Below are 24583 nucleotides of genomic sequence, written 5' to 3'. Positions count from 1 at the left end.
TGTACGTTTTGTGTACGCCAGTCACATCCCTGTAGAAATTGGAGGAGAAGTTTGTTTTTGCCGGTGTCTAGCAGACAGAAACTATCATAAGAAAAACTAAAAACCCTTTGTTGGAGCATATATTGGATGTTGCTGCCTCTGAGTGAAATACTCTTATCGCCATATGCAGCACATTGCCTGCCAGCGCCTTTCTGCCAAAAAAGGGGCTATGTGGATAAAGGCCTGTATTCATCAAGCTCTACAGAAGACGTGTAAACTCTTTTCTCTTACTGTCTGTGCATCGGCGAAGCTGGCCGCCAACTTGGGCTGCAGGATCTTCTCCTGTGTGCCCTCCACTAGCTGGTGGCTGCTGTTGCTGCCCCACACGTACACCTCGCAGGTTTCAGACACCACGGGTGCTTCTCCGGTCTGCATGCTGTCTGGGCTGACACAGGTGCGAGAGTAGTCTGATGCCATTCGACATACCTGGAAGAAAAGAGTATTCTATGAAAGATTTGCTCCAGAGAGATTCTATTTGGGATAATCTTTGTGTTCTTCAAATCATATCTAGGTATTAGAAAAGCCCAACATGTTTTTACAATGTAACTTTCACAGGAGTAACTAGTATGGCTTTTTCGCACAAGGATTCATCCGCTCTAATAAATAATAGGGGTGCACCGAATGGGAAATTCTTGGCCGAAACCGATACCAAAAATAGGAAACAGTTGGCCGAAAACCGAATGCCGAAAGGCCGAAAATGATTAATAGAAATATATATATAAAATGTATATATGTTTTACCAATGTTGTTCAGCTACCTGATTATGGAAAAAGACATGATTATGACAAAACTTAACTTAAATAATAATCACTATTATGGGTCCATAAAACATTTATTCAGCACTTTTGAATGCATACAGTACATTGATTCCAAGTCAAGTGCATTTTCTTTTCTCTGTAGGATAACTACAACAAAGTGCATTCAGAACAAAGCCAAGGTGCTTTAAAACTGCATAAACATCTAGGCCAGTAGGCCTACAACAAAATAGTGTAAATAAAGACTAACAGCCAGGCCTTCAACAACAACAAATGCACCTATAAGTTTGGTAACCTAACGTGTTGTTGTGAATCAAAACGCGGCGACAAGCTCGGCGCGCGACCATGCTCGCGGCTGGCTCACAGCCAACATGTCTGCCGCTTGGAGATATTTCAAAATATCAGAGAGAGAGAGGCGCGGATTGCGATTTGTAAAACGTATTCAGCTGACATTTCTCGAGGGGGTGTAACTGCAAAGACTTTCACCACTTCGGGATTACTCCACCACTTGAAATCAAAACACCCGGACAAATATGCGGAGTATGATCAACGTAACCCTGTTCTCTGACATTCGGTGATATTTTTTCGGTGCTAAAACACTTTCAGCCGAAAGCCGAAAGGGCCTTTTAACCATTTTCGGCCGATAATTTTCGGTGGCCGAATATTCGGTGCATCCCTAATAAATAAGCATGTTGAGGTGTTAGGTACAACTAGTCCTGAAAATAAAATACTGCTTAATATCTTACTTCTTCAAAAAGACAGAGTGCCGCTTCATACAATGAGCACAAGCCATCAGACGTCCGCGTTGGTTCTCTCCACTGGCTGCGATCTGATGAGGAGCCCTGAGATAAACACAAACACAAATCAATGAAATCATGACATCAAATTCACTTTGTACTTATTCAATTATCTAGTAGCAGTCCAAAACAACCCACGTCATGTTATACATGTCAAAAATCTTTGAAAACACTATATAAAATATAATATTATATAATTGATGACATGTCTGTATTTGTTATTAATTTAAAAGATATCCCGTCTTTAAATCAACAACTACAAGTAAATGCTTTCCGATATCCCACTGAACATACAGATATATAAATACATGTTTTAGTGATTGAATCCTTATCTTTTTTTGTTTTTAACTGTTCCAGAGCTTTCTATTGAGAGAAAAGAAGGCTGAATGAAAAATATGTTGTACCAATAATAATACTCCATAGGAGTATTTCAGTATTTATTTTGGTAAGAATTCATTTAAATGACAATTCTGGCTTCTATGATCAACTTCAAATAAATATTTTCATGCATCACTCCTAACCACATAATATGTGCACAATAAAGAGAATAAATATTCACTTCATGAAGTCATCAAGAGCTATTAATAGGGACAAGAAAAATTAGGTTGAACAGACAAGGGCATGGCATTTTTAAGCAATTTGACAGCTCTGATCAATAAAAACTATATTCAAATAAACATCCAATCCGACAGTTTTGTCAATGTTTACTTACCAAAGAGCGTCTCATCTGCATGAGGATGTTCATGAAGCAATCGTAGCCAATAAGCCCTTCTTGGTTTTGCAGCCCCTTACTCTCCTCCATAGCGCTGACCACGGCTGATGCAGCCAGGGCCATCTCGATCCACTCCAGCAGGTAGCGCAGGGAGCCCCTCTGGGAGGCCAGCCCTAGCAGCAGCTCTGAGGCCAGCCGCCGCCCTAGAATATCCGCCCCAGAGTTTTGCATGGTCACCCCCTTCAGAAATGTGGTGACCTGGGCCAGGCAGTCCAGCCCCATTGGTGGGATCTTGCTCTCGTTGGCCAGAGAGAGGGGTGGCAGGGAGCTGACCACATCAATGGCTGTGTGAATGACATCATTACACAAGTTTATGTTGCCCCCGGGACCTCCACCAGGGCTGGGTGGAGGAGGCATCATCCAGCTCTGGCGCAGAAGAGCGAAAAGAAGGCTGAGGCCGGTACGAACGCCCATCTCGATGAGGGCGTCGGTGCTGGAACGCGGCCTCTCGCTGACCGAGTGCAGATCCGCTGAGCCCGAGTTGTTTTCTGGAGAGTGCTGCTGCTGCTTGACTTTTCCCTTGTCGTGGTACTTGTTGGAAAGTGCATAGAAGATGCGCTGAAGCACCAGCACACGTTTGCGCAGGGCTGCGGCAAAGGGAGAGTCAGAGCAGACCATCTTGGCCAAGGCCAGCTGGCTGCTGAGGAGAGCATCAAGGTAGTGTTCCTGCTCATCGCTGGAGAGGGACTCACGCTCAAAGTCTGGAAGCTGGGGTCCTTTCAGACACAGCACCTGCTGGGGCAGCAGCACAGCCTCTTTGTTAGCTAGCAGCTTTGAGTAGAGCACAGAGACTCCCTCCCGTGTCGCGATGGACTCGCTGTCCTCCGTGATCCATGAGCTGTTTAGGTGCTCCAGCCATTTGAGCTTCACCGGGGGGATCATTAAAGCCATGGCATGTCACTCTGGAGCCATCAGTCCTGAAAGCATCATACAACATGTAAATATCACATTTTCAAATGCTTTATTTTCTAAGGGCCAAATACTCCCCACTATGTAACACTCACGCTACTATAGGCTAGCGCTCAAACACATTGTATGTGACAGGCTAAGGGGCGGGATATCGCTAAGCTGTTGACCAATTACAGAAGAGCCGGCCAGCTAACCAATCAGAGAAGACTGGGCTCTGGTTTCAGACAGAGGGTGAAAAGAGGTGCTGCAGCACAGGCAGTATGAGAAAAACAAAGAGCTTTTTGAACATTAAAGCATGGAGACATGTCACAGTAGAAGCACTAAATAGAAATATGAACCTGAAAATTAGCACAATGTCCTCTTTAAGACTGCTACTTAATTGCATAATCATAAGAAACAAGATTATGAAACAAGTTATTTTTCAAATGGACCCATTAAAGCATATGAGGCAAATGAGACCCATTATATATCAAACAGGAAATGTAGATTATAAATATTTGCCCAATAGAATAGAATTGTCTGTTGACTGAAAAACTTAGATTGTACACCATACCATACCATATAGAGTAAATGAGTGTGTTTTGAAAAAAAAGCCCTGCTCTCAGTGAAACTACCCTGGTAAATTAAGGTTTTAAATACTTTATCATGCTAATTTAAAGTATTTAATCATTGTATCATAAATGTTGCAAAATGTTTAGCAATACTTTTGAGGACTTAATCTAGTCGGCCATATTGTAAGCACTACACACATGTTGAACTGTGTATAACAGGTCAGAGAGTTTCCAAACTTTGCTTTAAATAATCAATAATTGGCAAAAAAAGGCACTAGGTGCAACCAAGAACAGGTTTTCTGTAGCCAACCGTACTGTTTTTGATTTAATCTTGATATGAAATGTGCTGTGTGGGTCATATGAAAGCCAATATCATATCAAAATGCATTTATATTAGAACTTCGACTACTACTCTCTTGTGAAGAAATATGATGAATACCCTTTGAGTAAAAGGGTGATAAGTAATCAGTAAACTCAACTGAACAAGGTTCAGATCCAGCCTGTGTGTATGGGAGGGATTGAGGTGTTACCAATAATCTATCCCAGCAACCAAGCATTTCATGCATGAGGATTCAGCAGCAATAAGCATTTACCGGGAATGTTTTTATCCAGGATTGCAGCCAAAATCTATGATCTATAAATCTATAGAATGTTTTAGAGCCAGAGGACAATAAGGCTGATGAGCAAGGTTGGGAAGTTCACTGTAGTGTAGAGCTGTAACAATAGGTCAACTAATCCATTAGTGGTTCGATAAAAAAATAATTTGTAACTGTTTTTAGATAATCGATGAATAGTTAGTTGTTCATGCAAAAATGCTGTTATGCCACCTCTCAAGTAAAAGGATGTCCTGCTATTCTCTGATTTATATCATACATCAGTTTTCATGAACCAAACTGAATATTAAATCAAATGCACTTCCACTTAAACCAATCATAGAGACAATCGCTCATAAATCCATTAAATATAAACCTAAATATATATTATTTTACAGCCTTACATTAAATCCCATTCGAAACACAGCATCTGCATTGATTTAGTATGACTTGTGGACATTAAATGAATTACTGTGGAAGCAACTGCATAAGTGTATGGACAAGAGAAGGATTCTGCCATAACAAACAACTGCCGCGTGCCGACTATCAGTCTGGCCATATCCTGTAAGGTGAAATACAAAATGTAATTCCAGACTCGAAGACGTTTGATGATTCTTATTTGACATACTGTGCAGGGTGGAGAAATCAGTATCAGCAACATACCAGGTGAGAGCACACAAAACCCTACAACATTGTTATGACCAAGTGGGCCATTAACAAAAGACTCAGAAAGTGACCTGATCACAGCATTCATTCCAGAAGGTCAGGCCCATAGGACAGGCCAGGGGAGCATTTATTTCCATATCCAAAGCCAGTATGTAACCTATAGAACCACATAATGAAGTGGATAAAAATGCAGCTATTTTTTTCTTTAAAGTCATATTTACTAATCCATAATAGCTTAAATTCAAGAGATGAACTGCTTTTAAATGTTCACTTCAACCAGTGATGGGAGGTAACTGAGAGTCATGTACTGTACTAAAGTATAATTTCTCTCTTTATGATTATTTTAACTGCGGCTATTATTTTGCTGCTTATACTTGTGTACTTTTATTTAAAGAAAAACGTTTGACCACAGAGTATTGCTACAATGCCCATAGTTCTGGGTCTAAAAGATTCATCCAGTTCTGACTACAGCCTGGGCTGCTGTTAATCCACCCTCCTGTTGTATAAACAAATGTGTTTATCATTGACATTGTTCTGCTTGCTACCATTCTTGGTGTCTGTTTTTGCTTAAGCTTATTGAAGGTGAGTACTTTTCTTCACACACCCCTTCACCATGTTGACAGACCCACTGAGGTTACAGTCAACACTGCAGTTGTTTAGGTCGCTGGTGTTATTATAGGCGGTTAGCATCTAGCTAGCTAACTGAACAGGACAAGTCATCTGCAGAAACGGCCCATGCTAACAATAATGTAATTATAGTTTAAGCAGAGGTTGTTGGCACGTTACTAGCTTAGCACCTGAAGACAACAATAGACACCTAAGTAACCATGACACAGCAGCAGGCTTCTAAGTGGTAGAAGGTTGTTAGCCTGCTTGTTGTGTCAGATTAGAAACCCAGGATTCCTGTTGTGGTAATCTGTTTAACAAATCGCTGACAATACTGGACACTGGCTAACATTTCAGAAATGGCATCAAACCAGTAACGTTTGCATTAGACTTACAAGCTCTTGGGACAAACCTTTGATGCAATATTGTTGGCAGTTGTTTGTGCACCGACTGTCAACTTGCGCTACTGTTTATGTTAGCTAACGTTAGCTAACTTTCCTCACGTCACTCAGCTAGCAAAGCATAAAACACCAAAGCATACACGTAACACCCTTATATAAAAGGTATGACAGGTGGCTTATTATAAAGTCATAGCGCTGTGCATACCTGTCTAAAAGCCCAGCATTTGTGGAAGCTATTTTGGCCAGTATTAGGTTGGCTTATCTGCTGTATCATAGCGTCAAGCAGGTTAGCTCGCTAGCTAACGTTGCACTTTCTAACGCTGGCTGGAATATAAAGCTCGCTTACCAGTAAACGTCAAATGCCTCCTCTTCTGTGCGTTGTGCTTACACAATGTGTTTCATTGCAATCGAAGAGTTCAATAGATATCCTTACGCTTTTCGATATGGTTACTATGAAAGGAGACAGAGCCATGCATGGATTTCCATGCCTCCGCCCGCCTCTCCCGTAGCTTCCACTGCAACTCTGGGGAGCGGTCTGCTCAGTCCCAACCCCTGAACGAGCCCCAGCCCAGCCCTGACTGTGACGTTAGGACCTGTCTGCCTGACTGTCTATCTGCCTGCCTGCCTGACTGTCTATCTGCCTGCCTGACTGTCTATCTGCCTGCCTGACTGTCTATCTGCCTGCCTGCCTGACTGTCTATCTGCCTGCCTGCCTGACTGTCTATCTGCCTGCCTGCCTGCCTGCCTGCCTGCCTGTCTGTATGTCTGTCTGTATGTCTGCTATGTTTGCCTGTCTGCCTGCATTAACTCTCTCTCATACCATACCGTCAACAGTGGTTCACGCGCAAACATTCACGCCCACTAAAACAAAGAGGTTCAAAACACACAGCGGTTTAACATGAGAACACTTGGTAAGCATTAAATGGCATTTATAATATAAAATAGCCACTGATATTGCATACATTTACCCTCATACAGTCTATTGTTTTTACATACACTGATACACTTACCCTTGATGCTACTTTACCAACATACACACACAGCAATTTACAGTAGCCCTATACTATAATTATATTATAATGTCAGTTTACTCATTTTATCCTTATTGAACAGAGACGGAATTAGTACTCATATATTTTTACTTAGGTAAATCAGTCAGTACAAGTAAAATCACAATGTAGAAATATCCTGTACAAGCAAAAGTCTATCATTCAAAATGAATGCCAAGTTGTGCTAGAGTGTTTTGAGGTTATCTTACCGGTGCAGACACAGAGAATTCCGCCTAAATTGCAGGTCAAATCTTATTTCAGAAGCTGATCCTCTCAATTAGTTTGTGGGCTTTATTTTTTTGACCTATTTTGTTCACACTATATATGCTTCCGCTAGGCAATATTATAAGGAATCATTCTGTAAATTTCCACTGTTATGCGGATGAAACTCAACTTTATTTATCCATCAAGCCTGATGAAACCAATCACCTAAATAAAATTCAAGACTGCCTCAAGGACTTAAAAACGTGGATGACCTTACAGTTTTTGGTTAGTTATTGTACTCGGCCCAAATAATCTACGAAACAAACTATCTAAAGATATACTAGTTATGGATGGCATTAATTTGGCCTCCAGTGAGACTGTAAGGAATCTTCGTTTTATATTCGATCAGGGTTTATCCTTTATGTCCCACATAAAATCAATCTCAAGGATCGCCTACTTCCATCTACGCAACATTGCCAAAATTAGGCATATCTTGCCTCAAAACGATGCAGAGAAACTAGTCCATGCATTTGTTACTTCTAGGCTGGATTATTGTAACTCTTTATTATCAGGGTGTACAGTACTAAGAAGTCAGTCAAGTCGCTTCAGCTGATTCAAAATGCTGCAGCTCGTGTACTAACCACACTGTAAAATCTTTGGCTGTAAAATTACAGTAAATTACTGGCTACTAGTTGCATGGATTTCACAGTAATTTACTGTAAATATTTCACAGTAATTGACTGTAAATATTTCACAGTAATTGACTGTAAATACTTCACAGTAATTTACTGTAGATATTTTACAGTAAATTAGAATAAAAATACAACTAAATACTGTGACTTTACAGTTGCCATGCCCATGGAATTACTGTGATATAGCAGTACAGAGCTGTGGTATTATGGTACCTTGCTGTACATAAATTACAGTAATTACCTGTATTTTCACACTATTACTGTAGAAGTAATGCAACACAGTAGCCAGTAATGTACTTTAAATATACAAATGTAAATAATACGATAATATATTGTAAATTTGACTAGTTAACTGGGATTTTACCATAACTACACAATTCAATCAGCTCAATCAACAAAGAGAAAACTTTGTATTACTCCATTGAAGTGCAAAGTACATATAACAGTGTCTTGGACATGTTGTTACGGCCCCAACCTCTACTCCGCAGTAGTGGTTTGTGCTGAGAATCGCAACATGAAAGAATACACGCAATAACCGGTACTTGGTAACGAGCATTTATTGATAATCAGCCGTTTGCTCACACAAGCGAAATGGGAAACAAAAAGAGGTCTGGAGGACTGGCCAAAAGGAACAAACAGAAGGAGGGAACCCGAGCCAGCCACACCACGGACCGTAGGACCCAGAGCTCCCCCCCCCCCTAACCATCAAATATAAAACCTGTGGGAAACAAAATAAAGCCGCGAAAACTGGACTACCAGGTCCTCCAGAATAAACATAAACACATTAAAAAAATAGCAAAAATATGGCCTACAGCTCAAAATGGCAAAGAGGTATTCTGAGGAGAGTGTCTCCCGGCATTAGGATAGGCGAGACATCCTTCTCCTCCAGCTTCTCTTTATATATACGGCTGAGTGGAATTTGGAACACCTGGGCAGAGGCGGAGCCAGGGGTAGACCAGGTGCAGAAAACAAGGAGGGGAGCACGTAACACATGTCTACACAAACATCCACTCAAAGTCAACCATTTTTCTGAAGAATGTGCTGACATGGGGGTTTAAATTGCCATGCCTCTTTTTGGCTTTCGAGCCCGTCTCTGGATTAATGCCCAGGGGCCTGATTTATAACGTCGTGCGTAGGATTCACGTGGGAAGGTTGCTTTCGTAGTAGAAATCCAAAAAATAGGTACAGACATTTTTCCAACATTTTCCGATTCACCAAACATTGCGTACCGGTGAGGAAAGTGCGTACAGCACTTCCTACGCCGGTTTCCCTTTATAAATCACAATCGACTCGAAATGCGGTGCAGCTTTTGCGGGTTTCACGTAACGCCCATATTTGCCTATAAATAGTCAAAGAAACGCCCATTCATTCATTCATTTTGACTGACTTTATGAAGAAGATAGCAGGAAATGACGACAGAAAAGCTAAAAAAAAGACATCTCACACCGTGGTTGCGTTCCAATAGTCCATTTGGAACCTTCCTAACCAAGTGAAATGACCCGGAAGTACGTCAGTGGCAGCCATGTTAAGTGCCGTTCCAATTCTCCAAATGAAAGGAAAGGAGGTTTCAAACTTCCTTTATAACCTCCTTTAGCTTAGGAACCACTGGACCTCCCTTACCGAAAAGGGGGGAGAAAATGCTGCCCCACAATGCTTTGCAGCCGCAGCATTTGCGTCACACAACAGTCGGCCGTTCACGGAGACAAACGATTATGACGGAGAAATGATATCGTGAAAGTTACGGTGCTTATTAAGCATTTTAAAACGTATGTGATAAGTTGCCAAAGTGCTTTGTTTTGAACGTTCATCAGTTTTATAATCAAAAAGAGAAATATGAACGTTAGTTTTTACTGAAATGATCAAATAAAGTCAACATTTCACTGAGCTGTGTGGGGTTTCTTCAACTTTTAAAATATGTTTGAATGGTGATGTGCACAGTGATAGGTGTTAAGGACTAACGTTTATAATAAATACATTTGTATTGATTTTAAGATACTTTCATACAATCATACGTATTGGGATCATTTGTATTAATGTGGACCGGAGGGAGAGGGTGACGAGCATACATTTCACTTTCCTTTTTTATTTCAATTAAAACTTTGGTCATGAAGAATATGTTTCTCTGTTGTCCACGTTCATAAAGCATAAAACAACAGCATTGGAGCACGGTGCAGAGTCTCTAGATGAGTCCCTCGTTCTTATTAAACATCCATGTAGTCCGTATAGAACACTGTAGTTTCCATAGTTTCACCACAGCAGCAGACGCACACAATGACGTCCGCTGGCGCATCATAAACACGTCGGATAGTGAAAGTGCATTCGGATTCTCTAATAAAGTACCGCAGTCTCTTCTCCTAAATCCTTTTGAATTCTCCTATCCACTATCGCTTAACCCCGTGACGTTTCACTCAGAGGTCAAGGAATAGGAGATAGGGTTAGAATTTAGGAGCTGATTTTTGGATTATCGGAACGCAACCCGTGTCAGATTTTGGTTATTTTGGGGAGGTCGAGATAAATCATATTGTTTGGTGGATGCAGTTTGAACCAGAGTAGCAGCATGGAGGTCGGATCGTCACCAAAATAAATAAATAAGTGGTCCGAAAAAGGTTAATTACAAAAAATAAATACACATAGCCTTCCTCAGGCAGTGTGTTTGTACCGGGGAAAGAAGACACCCCCTTGATGAGAAACTCTAAGAAATGATCGGGGAATCCCTCCGGAGTGGAGTCATGACGACTGGATCTGAATTATGTTTTCGTATTAGGTGGTTTATGTCCCAGCTGTCGATCAGCTGTGTGCATCGTCTCCACTGCAGCAACTCTATATCCACCAGTTAAAGGAAATACAACTAATGTGTTGCGTTATATTAGCTGTACAATTTACCACATATGGTGTTCTTAGTTTCCATACCTCCTGTGTTTTATGAGCGACTTATCAAGTCTTAGCAAACGGCATAAAACATGATTAAACATGATATATAAAACCATGCTCGTATACAACCTATAGAAATGCAAAACGGCGTCAGTTTAGACGTAATTCTGTCCTCCTGCTTACTGCATCATTTATGAGAAAACATTTCATAACATTAACACAACATATTCGAGGTGGTTTTAAATAACATATCCGTATTCTCCAATTTATGTTTTTGTGTGCACTGAGGAGTCTCAAACAGGCGTTTGTTAAATCATTTTAAGACTGGCTTTGATCGATGTTTGAAAAAAGAATTCATATATGATAAATGAGAGGTAACATTTTATTTATGGTATTATTTCCACATATTTCTCTCCATTCTTCCTTCTGCCAACGGTGTCGCAGTTTCTCGTCTCTCCCGTTTTTGTGCTTAGTGCGTACGCATGGGTTAGAGTTTGCGCGGAGGACCGCACGTTTTCCCATCAAGTTAGTATTTTATAAATCGCAAACATTGCGTAGAAACTGGCGTACGCCATTTTTCAAGCGTATATCCCTTTATAAATGAGGCCCCAGGAAGCACCTGAAAACAATAAGCCAAGACAACAATTTCAATTTTACATAGATTTATATGTTGCATCGTTTATTTTTAAGGCACCTGCAGCGGTGCCCCTTTCAATTTAAGTAAAACCTGCACCAAAGAAATAAATTAGTATTTAAAGCCAAGCAAGAGCGATAAAAGCAAGAAAATCCCTTAATTTGTTGTGTTATTATCACAGAGGTCTGAATACAGTATTTTACTGTGAAATAATACAGTAACATGTTGTGAAATCCTGGTAATCATTTATCCTGTACATTCACAGTAATTAACTGTGCCTGTATTGATTTCACTGTGAAATTCAAAATTACAGTATTATATTGTGAACATTACAGGTAAAGACTGTAAAGTGGTAAAACAGTAATTTATTGTAAAATATTACAGCAAAATATTGTGAAATCATGGTAATATTTTACAGTGCAGAGTTAGGAAAAGGGACCACATTACTCCTGTTCTGGCTGCCTTACACTGGCTCCCTATATAGAACACAGGATAGAATATAAAATGATTCTTCTCGCCTACAAAGCCCTTAATGGGCAGGTGCCATCTTACCTTAAAGAACTCATTATACCCTACTGTCCTACTAGAGCATTGCGTTCCAAGAATGCAGGGTTGTTGGTTGTTCCTAGAGTCTCTAAAAGTACAATGGGAGCCAGAGCCTTTTCTTATCAAGCTCCACATTTGTGGAATCAGCTTCCAGTTTGTGTTCGGGCGGCAGACAGCCTATCCGTTTTTAAGAGTACGCTTAAGACCTTCCTTTTTGATAAAGATTATAGTGATAAAATAAAATAATCTAACAAGAGTGCATTGACGTAGATACATTGTGCCTCTTCACCTATACATTTTAGTTCTTACTCTTTCACTTAAATCCTAAAAACTTAGATCTTATATTTAAAACTTTATCCAAAAACCTTTCCCCTCTCTGACCTCTCGAGGTTCTATTAGAGGGTAACAGGTTGCAGAGAACGCCTAGCCCGGCCGGGGAGTGTGGATTGTAGCCACTGACCTACTCCTATACCTCTAACCAATTCAAGTTCCAGTGGGGACCTTTCTCCCTGCGTGTGCCTCTCCACCTCTGTTTCCTACTTCTTACTTGCTACCCTTTTCCCTCAACCTATCCTAAGGGAGTGCATGTATGTAGACATGTTAGTTTAGCTGCTATAGGCTTGGACTGTTGGGGCGGGCGCACCTTACTCAGTCTTTCTGGCTGTTTGTACCTGCGTACTCTCATGTTCCGATTAACCCAGTTTCCCCAAAATCTCTTTTTTGTGTCCATATATATGCCGGGATCCTGAGTCGAGGCTAATCCTGTTGCTGTGGTCGTGTGTCCTGGATCCTCTATCCTGATCACTGGATCTGAGTCCTGGACTTCGAGTCGTGGCTGAACCTTTCTCTGCGGTCCTGCCTGACTCTCACCATACTACTTCCCCGATGGCTCCCACAAGATTGCTGACATCCTCGTGGATTCATCTTCTTATTATAGACACATGCATTTCCAAACATTTGGTCTACCTACGCTGCAAACCTATTACCTTTTCGATTTACACACGGCATCTATTGCACGTGTGTCCGTCCTGGGAGAGGGATCCCTCCTCTGTTGCTCTCCCTGAGGTTTCTCCCATTTTCCCCTTTAAACTGTGGGGTTTTCTCTGGAAGATTTTCCTTGTACGATGTGAGGGTCTAAGGACAGAGGGTGTCGTATTGTCATACTGATATTCTGTACACACTGTGAAGACCATTGAGACAAATGTAACATTTGTTATATTGGGCTATATAAATAAACATTGATTGATTGATTGATTGATTGATTGATTGATTGATTGATTGATTGAAATTAATGTTTGGATGAATGTGTTAGCATAGAAGGAGATTTGTATGGATCAACATATTAAACATACATTTACACATTTTTTCGAATCATCAATGCGATCAATGCCTATTTTAATATACTCTTACTCAGTGATCAAACAGTCAGCAATATTGCAAAGCTTTAATATTTTTATGGCACATATTTGTTTCAATTCACTGCGCTTGTATATTTATTCAGTTGAATAACATTTTGTTATGTTTTCAAGTCTGTCATTTACTTAAAGTGGCCCTAATATGCTAAGTTTTCATCTTCATATTTGTGTTTTGTGCTTCTACTCTGTGACATTCACATGCTTTAATGTTCAATCGTGTACAATGTGTTGGAGTGCTAGCCAAAAGAAGCACAAGTGTTACATAGTCATGTCACTTTGTTTTTAAAGTAAACAAAAGTGTCCCATCGAAACGTTTCAGGAAGGGGGGGGGGGGGCTGTGTCTGGGACTGTCTGGCCATTTGCAGACCATTTACATGCACAAAAACCTATATAACACACTCCAGGAAAGGGAAAACCCCAAAAGGCATAACAGGGAACAGGGCCCCTTTAACAAGAGTCATAATATATATTTCTTCCATTCTTTCTTCTTGTTGCTCTTAACGTTGCAACTTTTTCCTGGTCACAACACAGATTCCCATCCAGAGACACAAGACACAAGGTTAAGGTTTAAAGGTATTTGCTGAAGAAACAGGCAGTCATTCAGAGATAGTCTGTCCAAAAGGATTAAACTCATTCAGACAGGGCGCGGGCAAATGTCCAATAACCAAGGTAAAGTCAAGATCATAGAAATCAAATACTAGGAAATGCTGGAAAGCTATTAAATCACAAAGACAATCTGCCAGGGTAACAAGAAAGCAAGGCAGTATTATGTATAAACAGGGAAATTAATTTTAAATTGAGGGGCATGTGAGTAATTAAGGGCAGGGGTGGATGTTCAAGTAGGCCTGGAACTATTTTGGCCAGGAACTGATACAACATAATATGCTAGCATTTAAAAAAAATGTTTTTAAAAAAGGTTCACACAAATCAGGATGTTACAAATAGCTAGGTATACAAGGGCTGTTTTAAGGTCTTGGAAGTGCAGTGTGAATCATTTAGCTTTGAGCTTCGGTCAACCCCGGGTCAATAATGTGTGTAAAGCCCTTGAATTAACCTAGCACAAGCTGCAGCACTGATGGACTTTAAAAGAATACAAATGAAAATAGATTAGATCTGATGCTTTTGCCTGATATGTATGAGGTTGGTTGTCTTACTGTCCGTCATAACAATATCATCATTCCTGAGTCTCATGGCCAGGCATGTGAAGATGTTTTTTCCCCACACTACTTCTCAACACCACTTCTATACTCAACAAACAATTACCAATCCACAATACATTTTTACTCCTGAAACAATAGTGTTTCATTAATCCTCTTCTGGTTTGGCTATCTGCTCAAACATCATTTAAAAAAAAAGTTTGCTGGCATGGGAGCCTATCAAAAGTGCCATGTTATTCTCAAAGAGCAAATGTTTCTAAGGGTGATGTGAAAAAGTTAACAGCCAGTACATGTTCAGCTCAGTGAAATGCTTTTAAATAGCCACTTTAAAGCATTTCCGAGAGGTAAACTGGCTTAACGTGTTATTTCTTGTGCGTCATGGGCGTAATTTCCACTGGGGACAGGGGGGACATGTCCCCCCCACTTTTCAAAATCCTGTTTGTGTCCCCCCCCACTTTTCAATAGTGTTTAATTTTGTTTTATTTATGCAATTGGTCATCACCACGGAGGATTACACAGCCCCTGTGTGTGTGCGCATTTTGTGTGTGAGAGAGAGAGAGAGAGAGAATCTATTTAATATAGTCGTAAAAAAATAAGGTAAGAAATCATTCCAATGTGTACTATACGACAGTAACATTTTTAAAATACAGTTTAAAGGCCAGTGATTAGTAAAATATGCATAAATATGATAAAGAATGCTAACTAGGAAGCATAAGATAAGGATAGGGGAGAGGAGGGAGTGAGGAGTTTATAAAATAAACAAGTTTAAATTATTTGTTATTGTTTGTGATCCTAAGGATTTTTTGATTATTGAAATATATACAGTTCTGTTTCATGAGTGTTGAGAGCTGTATCCATAAATCCCTTAATTTCCCTTCAAAGTTCCACAGATCGATGCATTTAACTTTAACATTTTTTTTTTAAATTGTTCCCGGGGGAGGATGCCCTGGACCCCCCTAATTGATGTGAGGTCCAGCCCCAAATAAAGCAGGTTGACATTGATTGGATAATAGATACATTTGCACACTCATTATACACAACACATTTTGCTTGGATTTTTTAACACCATATCTGTAGAAAGGCAGTAAATGGGATTCAAATCGTTTTTCGTTGCGAAGGAAACCCACAGACCCCCTGTTTTGTGTGTCCCCCCCACTTCTCAAACCAAAGTTACACCCTTGGTTGAATGTGTTGCATTCTCTCAGTCATGCTGCCTTTATAACGTTTACTGAATCTCATTAAGATAATTCATCAATTTTTTATAGTCATTTAATCTTCAGTTGGTGGTTAAATATTGTAAGAAAAAAAGAGTATGTGGAAATTCCTCAAAAGTGGACCCATTCACAAAAAAGGGGTAAAAATGACCCTCCAGTACCATGTTGTCTCTGATCTGTTCCAGCTTATCCCGGCAGACAGCACCTCTCATCATTGCCACCATGACTAATGCTCCATAACTAACCAAGATTCACAAGGTGACCAAGTGTGTCTTCAAGTTTGAAATGAAATGGCATTTCAGATAAATCATGAGACATTTTTACCACCGAAAAAAACTGAGAAAAACAAAAACAACTTGTAACTTTGCTGCATGACAGGACTAATCATCAGAACTTCTCCATCAACCAAAATAGTGTTTTATAATCCAAACTGAAGCCATTTAAGAACTTCAGTTTGGATATTTAAGTATAAAGAAAGATATCTTTCCATAACCTGCAAACCCCCTGACATTCTAAAATGCTACCAGCTCTGATTCGATCCGGTTGAATGTGGAACACTATGACAAAGAGTCACTGGGCTCAAATGTGCTCTCTATTTGGCAAGCAACCGGTCACAGTTGCCCTGTTTATCTCATGTCTTATAAAAGCTTATTAATGATTTATAAGTGTTCATAACCTAATTAATAAATTACAAACTATTTGTAAACCGTTTATAAGGGTAGTCTTATTGTAAAGTGGTACCAAGTTAACACTATTGTGTAAACATGCTTGTGTAAATATCAGCTGGCTGTCATAGTATTCATTGATCTGAAATAACCTGCTTTTTAGTGTGTACACGATTCTATTTATTTTTTCTTAAATATTTGATTGGACATTGAAAGATACAGTTAAGCATTTAAGAATACAAACATCTATAGTACCTTTATCTCCAGGACAGAGCACAACGATTGACATTATTGACTAAAACTTATACCAAAATGAGTCTGCTGACCATTGCATTGTATGCACTGTATGTGATGACATACCTTGTTGTTCAAATAATTAAAAAATGTGAAGATTGGGTAATACTTTTCTGACTTGACTGAAATATTTGTATTGCAACAGAAATAATCCGTTAGGGCCGGACACAGACCTCCCTATTGTGACATTGGGTATGTAAACTCTTAGAAATAAAGGTCTTACATGAACAATATAGCATTCTTCAGCTTGTCCCCATTATATAGGAGAACCCTTTTTATGTTCAAGGTCCCACCTTCTAACCTATCAGAGCATAAAAGGGGATATATCTAGAACCATCCGTGAATGTTTTTTTACCCAAAACCCCTCTCTTGGGGTTCCATCCAGAACCTTTACACTGTATACAGGTGCTGCCAAAAACCCATGATTTTTTACTGGGAATCCTTTTATATTATAAGGATTGTATCTAGAACATTCACAGGGGACCTAAACAGAAGCTTTTTAAAAAGGGTTTCACCCATTATCACCCTGTCTTCTGAGAATTCTCGAAGAACCACATTGCAGTGTACTTTAGAGCCCAAAATGATTGAATCCCATTAATTACATATTGTGGTTAGGGAAGTCCGAGCAACCTAAAATTGGTTCTACTTTAACATATCAGCTATTTTCTATGGAAACCATATCCAGTGGCTTTAGTCTTTGATATAGGCTACTTTAAGGACCAGGTTGATGAGGCTACCCAGAACATTCTTGGATCACATTCATTATGGGGGTGTGGCCAGGAAGGTTATTAACACCCATGCTGTCATCAATCATTCAAGAACTCTTTCTACCAAAAATGGTTACTTGGAAGAAAAAGGTTCTTAATTGAACCCTTATTCCTACAAGGGAACTCTTTCTTGATGTTCTCATCAGAAGCAAATGGTTGTAGGTAGAACTTAAACCCTTTTGAAAGCCTTATTTCTTATATTTTACTAGTCACCATGATTTAAAATGGTTATTGAATAACTGAAGCATTTATCTTTGCTGTCCGGTTTCTAAGTCCAGGTTGATCCCGGACAGCAGCTCTCCTCCACAGGAGCGGTTCAGCAGCTCCTTCAGGGCTTCATTTACGTCGTTGTTGAAGACGGTGGAGAAGCTGCGGTTGGGGTATCCTCCACCACCTCCATCCATGGGAAATGAACCCATCACCTCCTGCACCCACTTCAGTTCATTGCTGAGCTCTTGACGCAGCGAATCGAAGTGGTTCTGTCTCTCCTGGTAGCGGTTGCTGATTCCGTCGAGGCTGGAGCTGAAGGCCTGCATGTCGTCCTGCAGGCTCCTCTTATAGGCCTCAACTTTACGGAACTCGTAGCGGATTTGCGAGAGCTCATGGCGCACATCTTCACTCTCCTCCTTATACCAGGCCTCCTTCTCATTATATATGGAGACCATGGCATCGATGTCTTCCTGCAGGGAGTCATGGGCTGCTGCCAGGCTGACAAATGAGCTCTCCATCTGATCAATGTCCTCCACCACCTGGGCAAAGCGCTCAAAGTTTACATAGGTGTTGTTGGGTGGCATGCTGGAGTGGGACTTGATAGTGTACTCCCGCAGGCGCTTTGTCTTCAGCTGGCGCCGCTCCCGTTTCTTTGGCTCCTTGGCTTTATTCTCCTCCTTGTGCTCATTGGACTTTAGGGATAAAGAAGGGAGAGTTAGGATCTGTGTCCAAAAGAGGGAGGACCAGGCACAAATACATGCAATGCAGAGTCAGAAATGTGAATATTCTACACATATTCTACGATTGATGAAAATACAATAGAAAATAAGCTGGACATACTATGGGCTGACAAATCAATGATTTAACCTCCTAACCCTAACCAATGTGTAAACTGCAGAGGGCCAAAAGAAAAGTGCAATATTTAGAGCCAAATTGCAACGTTTCTGGTCAAATAATGATCGAGGGACAGATTCAAATTCAAAAACTTCGAATTAATCTGTTTTTAAAATATCCCTTTTTCAAGCAAAGACGGAAAACATATAGCAGCTGATTAAACCTTCTACAGGCAGTTTAGATCTAGAAATAAATGTTAAATAAAATATATAATAAATAAAATGTTGATTTAATCTCAAATTCAGGCTCCAATACCTGTAATATAAGTTGCAGACAAAAAAATAAATAAAAAAATAGAGAGTTCGTTTTCTTTACCTTGATCCATGGATGATTAAGAGCTTCTTGAATTGTTAATCTTTTCCTGTAAGAGAACATTTGAGTGAAAGTCCAAAAAATGATGATCGTACATATAATCACTGAGTGGCTATTCAATTCAATTCAATCCAATAAACTAATTCATATTATATTTTCTTAATTCAGGGCGATTTGACATTTACACTGGTCCCCAACATCCACCTCCTCAACATGTAGCACTACATCTGACTTAAGAGTCTTCCTTCTGAATCAATTATAAAGCAAGACAGAGATTGACTTTCTTGTTGACGCACAACCTTGTCATAAGGACAATGTCATTTTATTTGTACCTCTTATCCTTCTCCAACAACTGGCTGATGAATTTCTTGGCCGGCTCACTGGTGTGACAGAAGAACTCCTCATCAAACTCATAATTGATGGCTGAAATGTTCCTCAGAGTGTCCTGTTTGGTCTCTCCCAGGAAAGGTGAAGCACCACTCAGCCTGGAGCAAAACAAAAGAGCAGAGAGAGAAGTTCATCACCCAGTTTGACGGTAGCTGCAGTAGAAGTGACAATATGGTGCTTGTGGTTCACTTGCAGGATATAGGTGATGACCCCAATGCTCCACATGTCGGCTTCTAATCCCAGTGGCTCATAGTTGACAATCTCCGGTGCTTGAAAGGCAAATAGATGAGAGGAAGAATGCAGTTTTACTGTATGTCATTTTTTGACTGTCCGGTGAGTGATGCTTGATGGCATTTCTGTTGTTTCTTGGTTGAGTTTGTTTAAAAACATTGTCTTACCTACAAACTCAGGTGTTCCAAATATGTTTTTGAACTCAACCCCGGCTTCAATCTTGTGGGCGAGACCAAAATCTATGAGTTTTATTCTTGGTAACGGCACATTCTTGTCCAGCAGCATAATGTTTTCTGGCTGCAGGTATGAGAGAGAAAGGCATTTATTTGACATAATACACATTTTTTTATCCTCATCAAAAATCAGGAAAAAATAGACACACAGGAAATAGCTAAGTTTGTATGCAAATGTAGCAATTTATACTTTCTACATTAAACAGACCTTATTGCTCCCCCTAGTGGAACAAATATGTGTCCTGTAATTTACTAAAGTGACAAGGTCATCGTCCTCGTTAGACCTCCACTTGGACAGCAGCAGTAAAAACATCCAAACATTTTCGCTCCTCTTTACAGAAAAATAAACTCAAGGGAGTCAAGATGGACCCAAAAAAACATTTGCTGGGGTTTGAAGTTATATTTTTACCTGGGAAACAGGAGATAATGATCTTACAAAGGTCGATTTAGTGTCTGTTCTGGAGCTTTTGATCATTTCTCATTTGAGTCTTCGTCAAGTCAAGTTTAGATTCATCAATCTTAATTCTGACAAGTGAAACAAAATGTGAAGGAAAAGGTGCCCAAAACCATTCAATGCAACATTGTATTGATTTAATGTGGAATAGTATGTACAAATCATATTAGTAATAATATTTAAAATACTCTTTTTGTTTTTGATATATAAATATATTTGAATACTGGGTTTCTTTTGCACTATATTTTTCATATATATATAAAATATTTTTTCTTTAAGTTGCCTTGCACATTGTGAACTTTGCTGTAAAAATGAACCTTCCTTCTTTTGCCGAACAAAATATGCTGAATCATTATGAGCAGTATCCTTTAGTTAGAAAATAAGCTTTTGCCGCTTTGATGAAATGTCACAGCTAAGCTGAATGAGGTCGATTGAGAGTGAATCTGAAACTTGAAAATGTGACCTCTTTTGTGGTATTAAAGTAATATTAAAGTATGTTATATTAAAAGTAATACAAAAAGAAAAATAGTTCTAAAAAAAGTGAGAAAGTGGAATAGTGCAATACGAGTCTATATACAAGTTAATATATCATTCCAATAGCTTGTATAGACTCGTATTGCACTATTCCACTTTCTCACTTTTTTTAGAACTATTTTTCTTTTTGTATTACTTTTAATATAATATACTTTAATATTGTCTGCTTATCTGTATTATTGTGTTGCATTGTTGGAGAAGCCTGTGACATAAGATTTTCAACGACATAATTACTCTGTAGCTATGTTAGTTTGACGATAAAGAACCTCAAACCTTTTCTAGAACGGGAAAACCGTGTAACGTGTCTGGACAAACCTTAAGATCAAAGTGAGCGATTTCCCTTGCATGTAGGTAGTTCACCCCCTCCAGGATCTGCTTGATGAACTGAGTGGCTTCTTCCTCACTCAAAGACTCCTTCTGTGCCAGGAAGTCAAAGAGCTCTCCTCCAGATACCCTGCCACACACACACACACACACACACACACACACACACACACACACACACACACACACACACACACTCCAATGATTTATTTGGCATATGTAGCCCATAGGTATGTGTGTTGACCCAAGGCTGTCTAATAACATTTCAAATAAAGTTTTGAACCCTGTTCTAAATCACAGAGTGTGTGCATGTGTTGACTGACCTACCAGTTTGATATGAGCCAAAGACGCTTTATATATTATGATTAACAGCAACATGCTTTAATAACAGTACTATGAATACATTTGTGACTTCAAATAAACTGATCCCCCTCACTCACAGCTCCAGGATGAGCACCACATCAGTGCGGTTCTCGTAGACGTCGTGCAGCGTGACTATGTTTGGGTGCTGAATCTGCTGCAGGATGTCCACTTCCCGCTCTATCTCCTCCCGCCGCACTCCTCGGGAGCTGGCCATGCTCTGCCGCTTCTTGATAAACTTGGCGGCGAATTCCAGCCCTGTGCTTTTCTCTCTGCATTGCTTTACAATGGCAAACTGCCCACTGAAACACAGAGCAGGCATTACATGGGGTTACGTCTGAAAAACTATGAGTGGCTTGACCAAATTGATTGTCGCCTGGATAATCACAGATATATTTGTTACTGGTCCTTGAAATGTTTGAGGTCATTTACAAATCATCATTAGTTTATTTGTCCAGCAGATAGCACTGAGCATGTTACATCCCTAACCCTAACCTTGTCCTGTCACTGTTTTGGGGCCATCACCTCATTTGGAAGATGCTTCACATCAATGTACTCTAATCGCTTAAGTCTTCTATGTGGCTTACTTTGACGACCCCTCCACACCGCGTGGGGTGCCTTCTGGATGTGTGTGTGTTTGTGTTTGATTGAAGGTTCCAGCTGCAGCTGTTCATGAGTTACACCTGTGGACGAGCTGCATGAAGCTTGATGAGCTACACCTGGCCGGAAGCCTTCAAGAGGAGCCCAGCCGGTTACGTCTGTCTCACTCCTCTGGGCACTCACGCCGGGCCAGCTTCGGGGATCTGTTGCTGGTGCTGCTGGATCATTGTGTGGCATTTAAAATAAACGTCTTCTTTATTTACAACCCTCGTCTCGCCTCCCTGCTTTTTGTTACAGCCCGGGAGCCGGGTTGTAACACTTACCTCAATATATATTGCTACAACCATTTTCGTGATTAATCAAGTAATGAAATGGGCTATAACATCACAAAATCTTTTTACAGGCAAATTGATCCTATTCAGGTTCTTCTCCCCATTAAACACACCAGCTAGATTCACACAGTTTGTCTGTCTTGAGGTAGGAGGCTAAACTAAAAACACTTCAATAAATAGCAGTTAAAGAGTCATGGAATACTGATAGGCCCAATGAGGATGGATAACTAATTTGGAAATATATACAAGTTAAAAAGATTGGCCTGATACCTGCACTTCAATGAAAGGAGAACAAATCTAACTTTAAAAATAAATATCAAATAAGCCTGTACATGTAGGGATGGTTATACATTCATGTAAGTTATTAAATAACAAGTTATTTTAATCGTGTCTGTTACTGAAAGCTTAATAAGTATTAGGCACCCCACAATAACACATGCTACAGAACTCTGGTTGGATTGTGGTTTATTTTTGTCACTTGCATTTTCCCACCACTGCAGTTTATTTATAGTGTCGAACACAGTCTGCTATGCCCCAAAGCGATAAACTGGTCTCCATATCACTAATGCAAACACTTCTGTTAAATACAGGGTTTTGTGTCTTTCAGTCATTGAAATGCAAATGTCACAGGACTGTACAGCTGCATACTTTCAGTTCTGGTTCACTAGAATGGTTTGTAATCTAACACTCCACTTCCACATCGGCAGTCTGGGAGTAGATATAGCTGCGGCTAAAGATAGAAGTGTCCTTTAAAAAGCAGCTTGACATGCATAACAGTTGTCCCCACCTGACAACGCACAGAAACAAACTACACAAGTAGACCAGGGGTCTTTTGGTGTAATTTAAAACACTTGTGTTGTGCAGGAGGCTTAGGCACACACAGTTTGACTCCTGTTATTTGCAGCATGCAGTCAATGATTCAGTGTGATCTTCGTATTGTTATAGCAAAGCAATAACTGCTTGGGGCCGTGACCTACATGCTTTTGAGAAAAGGCAACTTCTGTGTGCAAATGTTTCAGTCTGAGTGATGTTTTATTTTTGAAAGGCATATAGCATTCTACAACCAAAAAAACAAACAAAACTTTCATAATAAACACGAAGTTGTTTCGGGTATATTACGGATGTCTAACCAATGATGTACAATATTGGAATATTGTGGTAGTTATGTGAAGAAATAACAACAACATTTCCAAATATTTTCATCTAATTTTGTGCTGTATGCCTTAAAATAAAATAAGAAAAATTAAACTATTTAGATTTAGCATAGATCATTATTTTATATCAGTGATCCTGGCTGACTCTGAAATTAAAGAATATATACATAGATTGTAACATAGAGTTGAAATATGGACCTATGTTGTAGCTCAGTTTCTTGATATGAAGTCATTTCCTGGCATGTACGATACTGTTAGAAGTGTTTGCATTACGCTACACGATATTTGGATTTTGATTACTGTCCCAGCATTATTGATTAAATCAAATGCAAGATGCAATTATTAAAAAATTAAGAAGTGAACGAGTAGATATGATGCATGCATAAGTGTACCTTCCCAACTCTTCACCAATTTCATAGAAATCCTCCACTTTCTGTTGTTTGAATAAGTCCATAGCTGCAGTCCTCACTGATGTCTGTAGGAGAATACATTTTCTTCATTACTCTTTAGGCCTACCTGAAATATCAGACAACAGTTGTTTCACCATCTGGAACAGAAATGTCCCAAATATCATGAAAAAAAGCTAATAAAAATGAATGATACGATTTAAAATAATATCCTGTTATACAAAAATAATGTCATGCAGTTGAAATGTAGACGCCCACTGACAGTTTGGCTTACTTGACTTTGTCTGGAGAAGGAAACTATAATTGTAACTATTACAAGTCATCAAAAATAATAGGACAACAAATACAAATAATCAATGAATAGTTTAGAAAATGTATTACCATGTAGAAATTCACGTGTCGATCCCCCTGTCCTCCTGCTGCCCAGCTGTGTGCGTCTCTAACGCTGAGCACACGAGGACTCTGCGACGTCCCAACAACACATCCCGCCCCCCCAGCCTGGGGAGAGAGTCACACTGCACTTCAGTGTGAAAACATTTCGTGTTAATACTTTT

General features: G+C 39.7%; 2 protein-coding genes across 14 annotated transcripts in view; both read right to left on the bottom strand.

Annotated features, from left to right (window-relative positions):
* Nucleotides 1-6806, bottom strand: part of herc1 (HECT and RLD domain containing E3 ubiquitin protein ligase family member 1) — an 87280-nt gene extending 80474 nt beyond the window's left edge. For 5 of the 12 annotated variants that reach the window (XM_079663630.1, XM_079663638.1, XM_079663640.1 and 2 more), the window contains exons 1-4: nt 6436-6804; nt 2304-3280; nt 1541-1636; nt 271-465 (exon numbers count right to left, since the gene is read on the bottom strand). In XM_079663630.1, the coding sequence (XP_079519756.1) occupies nt 271-465; nt 1541-1636; nt 2304-3254 (1242 nt within the window). In that variant the 5' untranslated portion in view covers nt 3255-3280; nt 6436-6804. Of the gene's footprint in view, nt 1-270; nt 466-1540; nt 1637-2303; nt 3281-6435 lie in introns of all 12 variants that reach the window. The other 7 variants (XM_079663635.1, XM_079663637.1, XM_079663631.1 and 4 more) reach the window with 3 other exon arrangements.
* A 6709-nt stretch (nt 6807-13515) lies between these two features.
* dapk2a (death-associated protein kinase 2a) lies at nt 13516-24533 on the bottom strand. 2 transcript variants are annotated; one of them, XM_079663642.1, is made up of 9 exons: nt 24411-24533; nt 24015-24097; nt 21617-21838; nt 21168-21306; nt 19799-19928; nt 19594-19669; nt 19346-19498; nt 19017-19062; nt 13516-18499 (listed from the first exon to the last, which is right to left on the bottom strand). In XM_079663642.1, the coding sequence occupies exons 1-9, from the start codon at nt 24411-24413 to the stop codon at nt 17846-17848; spliced, it is 1506 nt and encodes a 501-aa protein (XP_079519768.1). In that variant the 5' UTR covers nt 24414-24533; the 3' UTR covers nt 13516-17845. The 2 variants fall into 2 exon arrangements, with proteins under 2 accessions (XP_079519768.1, XP_079519769.1); XM_079663643.1 differs by having other exon boundaries at nt 24015-24138; nt 24411-24499.
* Between the last annotated feature and the right edge of the window lie 50 nt (nt 24534-24583).

The sequence above is a fragment of the Notothenia rossii genome, assembly GCF_949606895.1.
Source record: "Notothenia rossii genome assembly, chromosome: 2".
Classification (NCBI taxonomy): Eukaryota; Metazoa; Chordata; class Actinopteri; order Perciformes; family Nototheniidae; genus Notothenia; species Notothenia rossii.
This window is presented reverse-complemented; position numbering and strand designations above follow the sequence as displayed.

Excerpts from the sequence above, each read along its gene's own strand:
- dapk2a (XM_079663642.1), bottom strand. Across the intron at positions 21,307-21,616 it reads GTGGTGCTCATCCTGGAGCT|GGTATCTGGAGGAGAGCTCT; the intron begins GTGAGTGAGGGG and ends TGTGTGTGGCAG. Across the intron at positions 19,929-21,167 it reads TCGCTCACTTTGATCTTAAG|CCAGAAAACATTATGCTGCT; the intron begins GTTTGTCCAGAC and ends TCATACCTGCAG.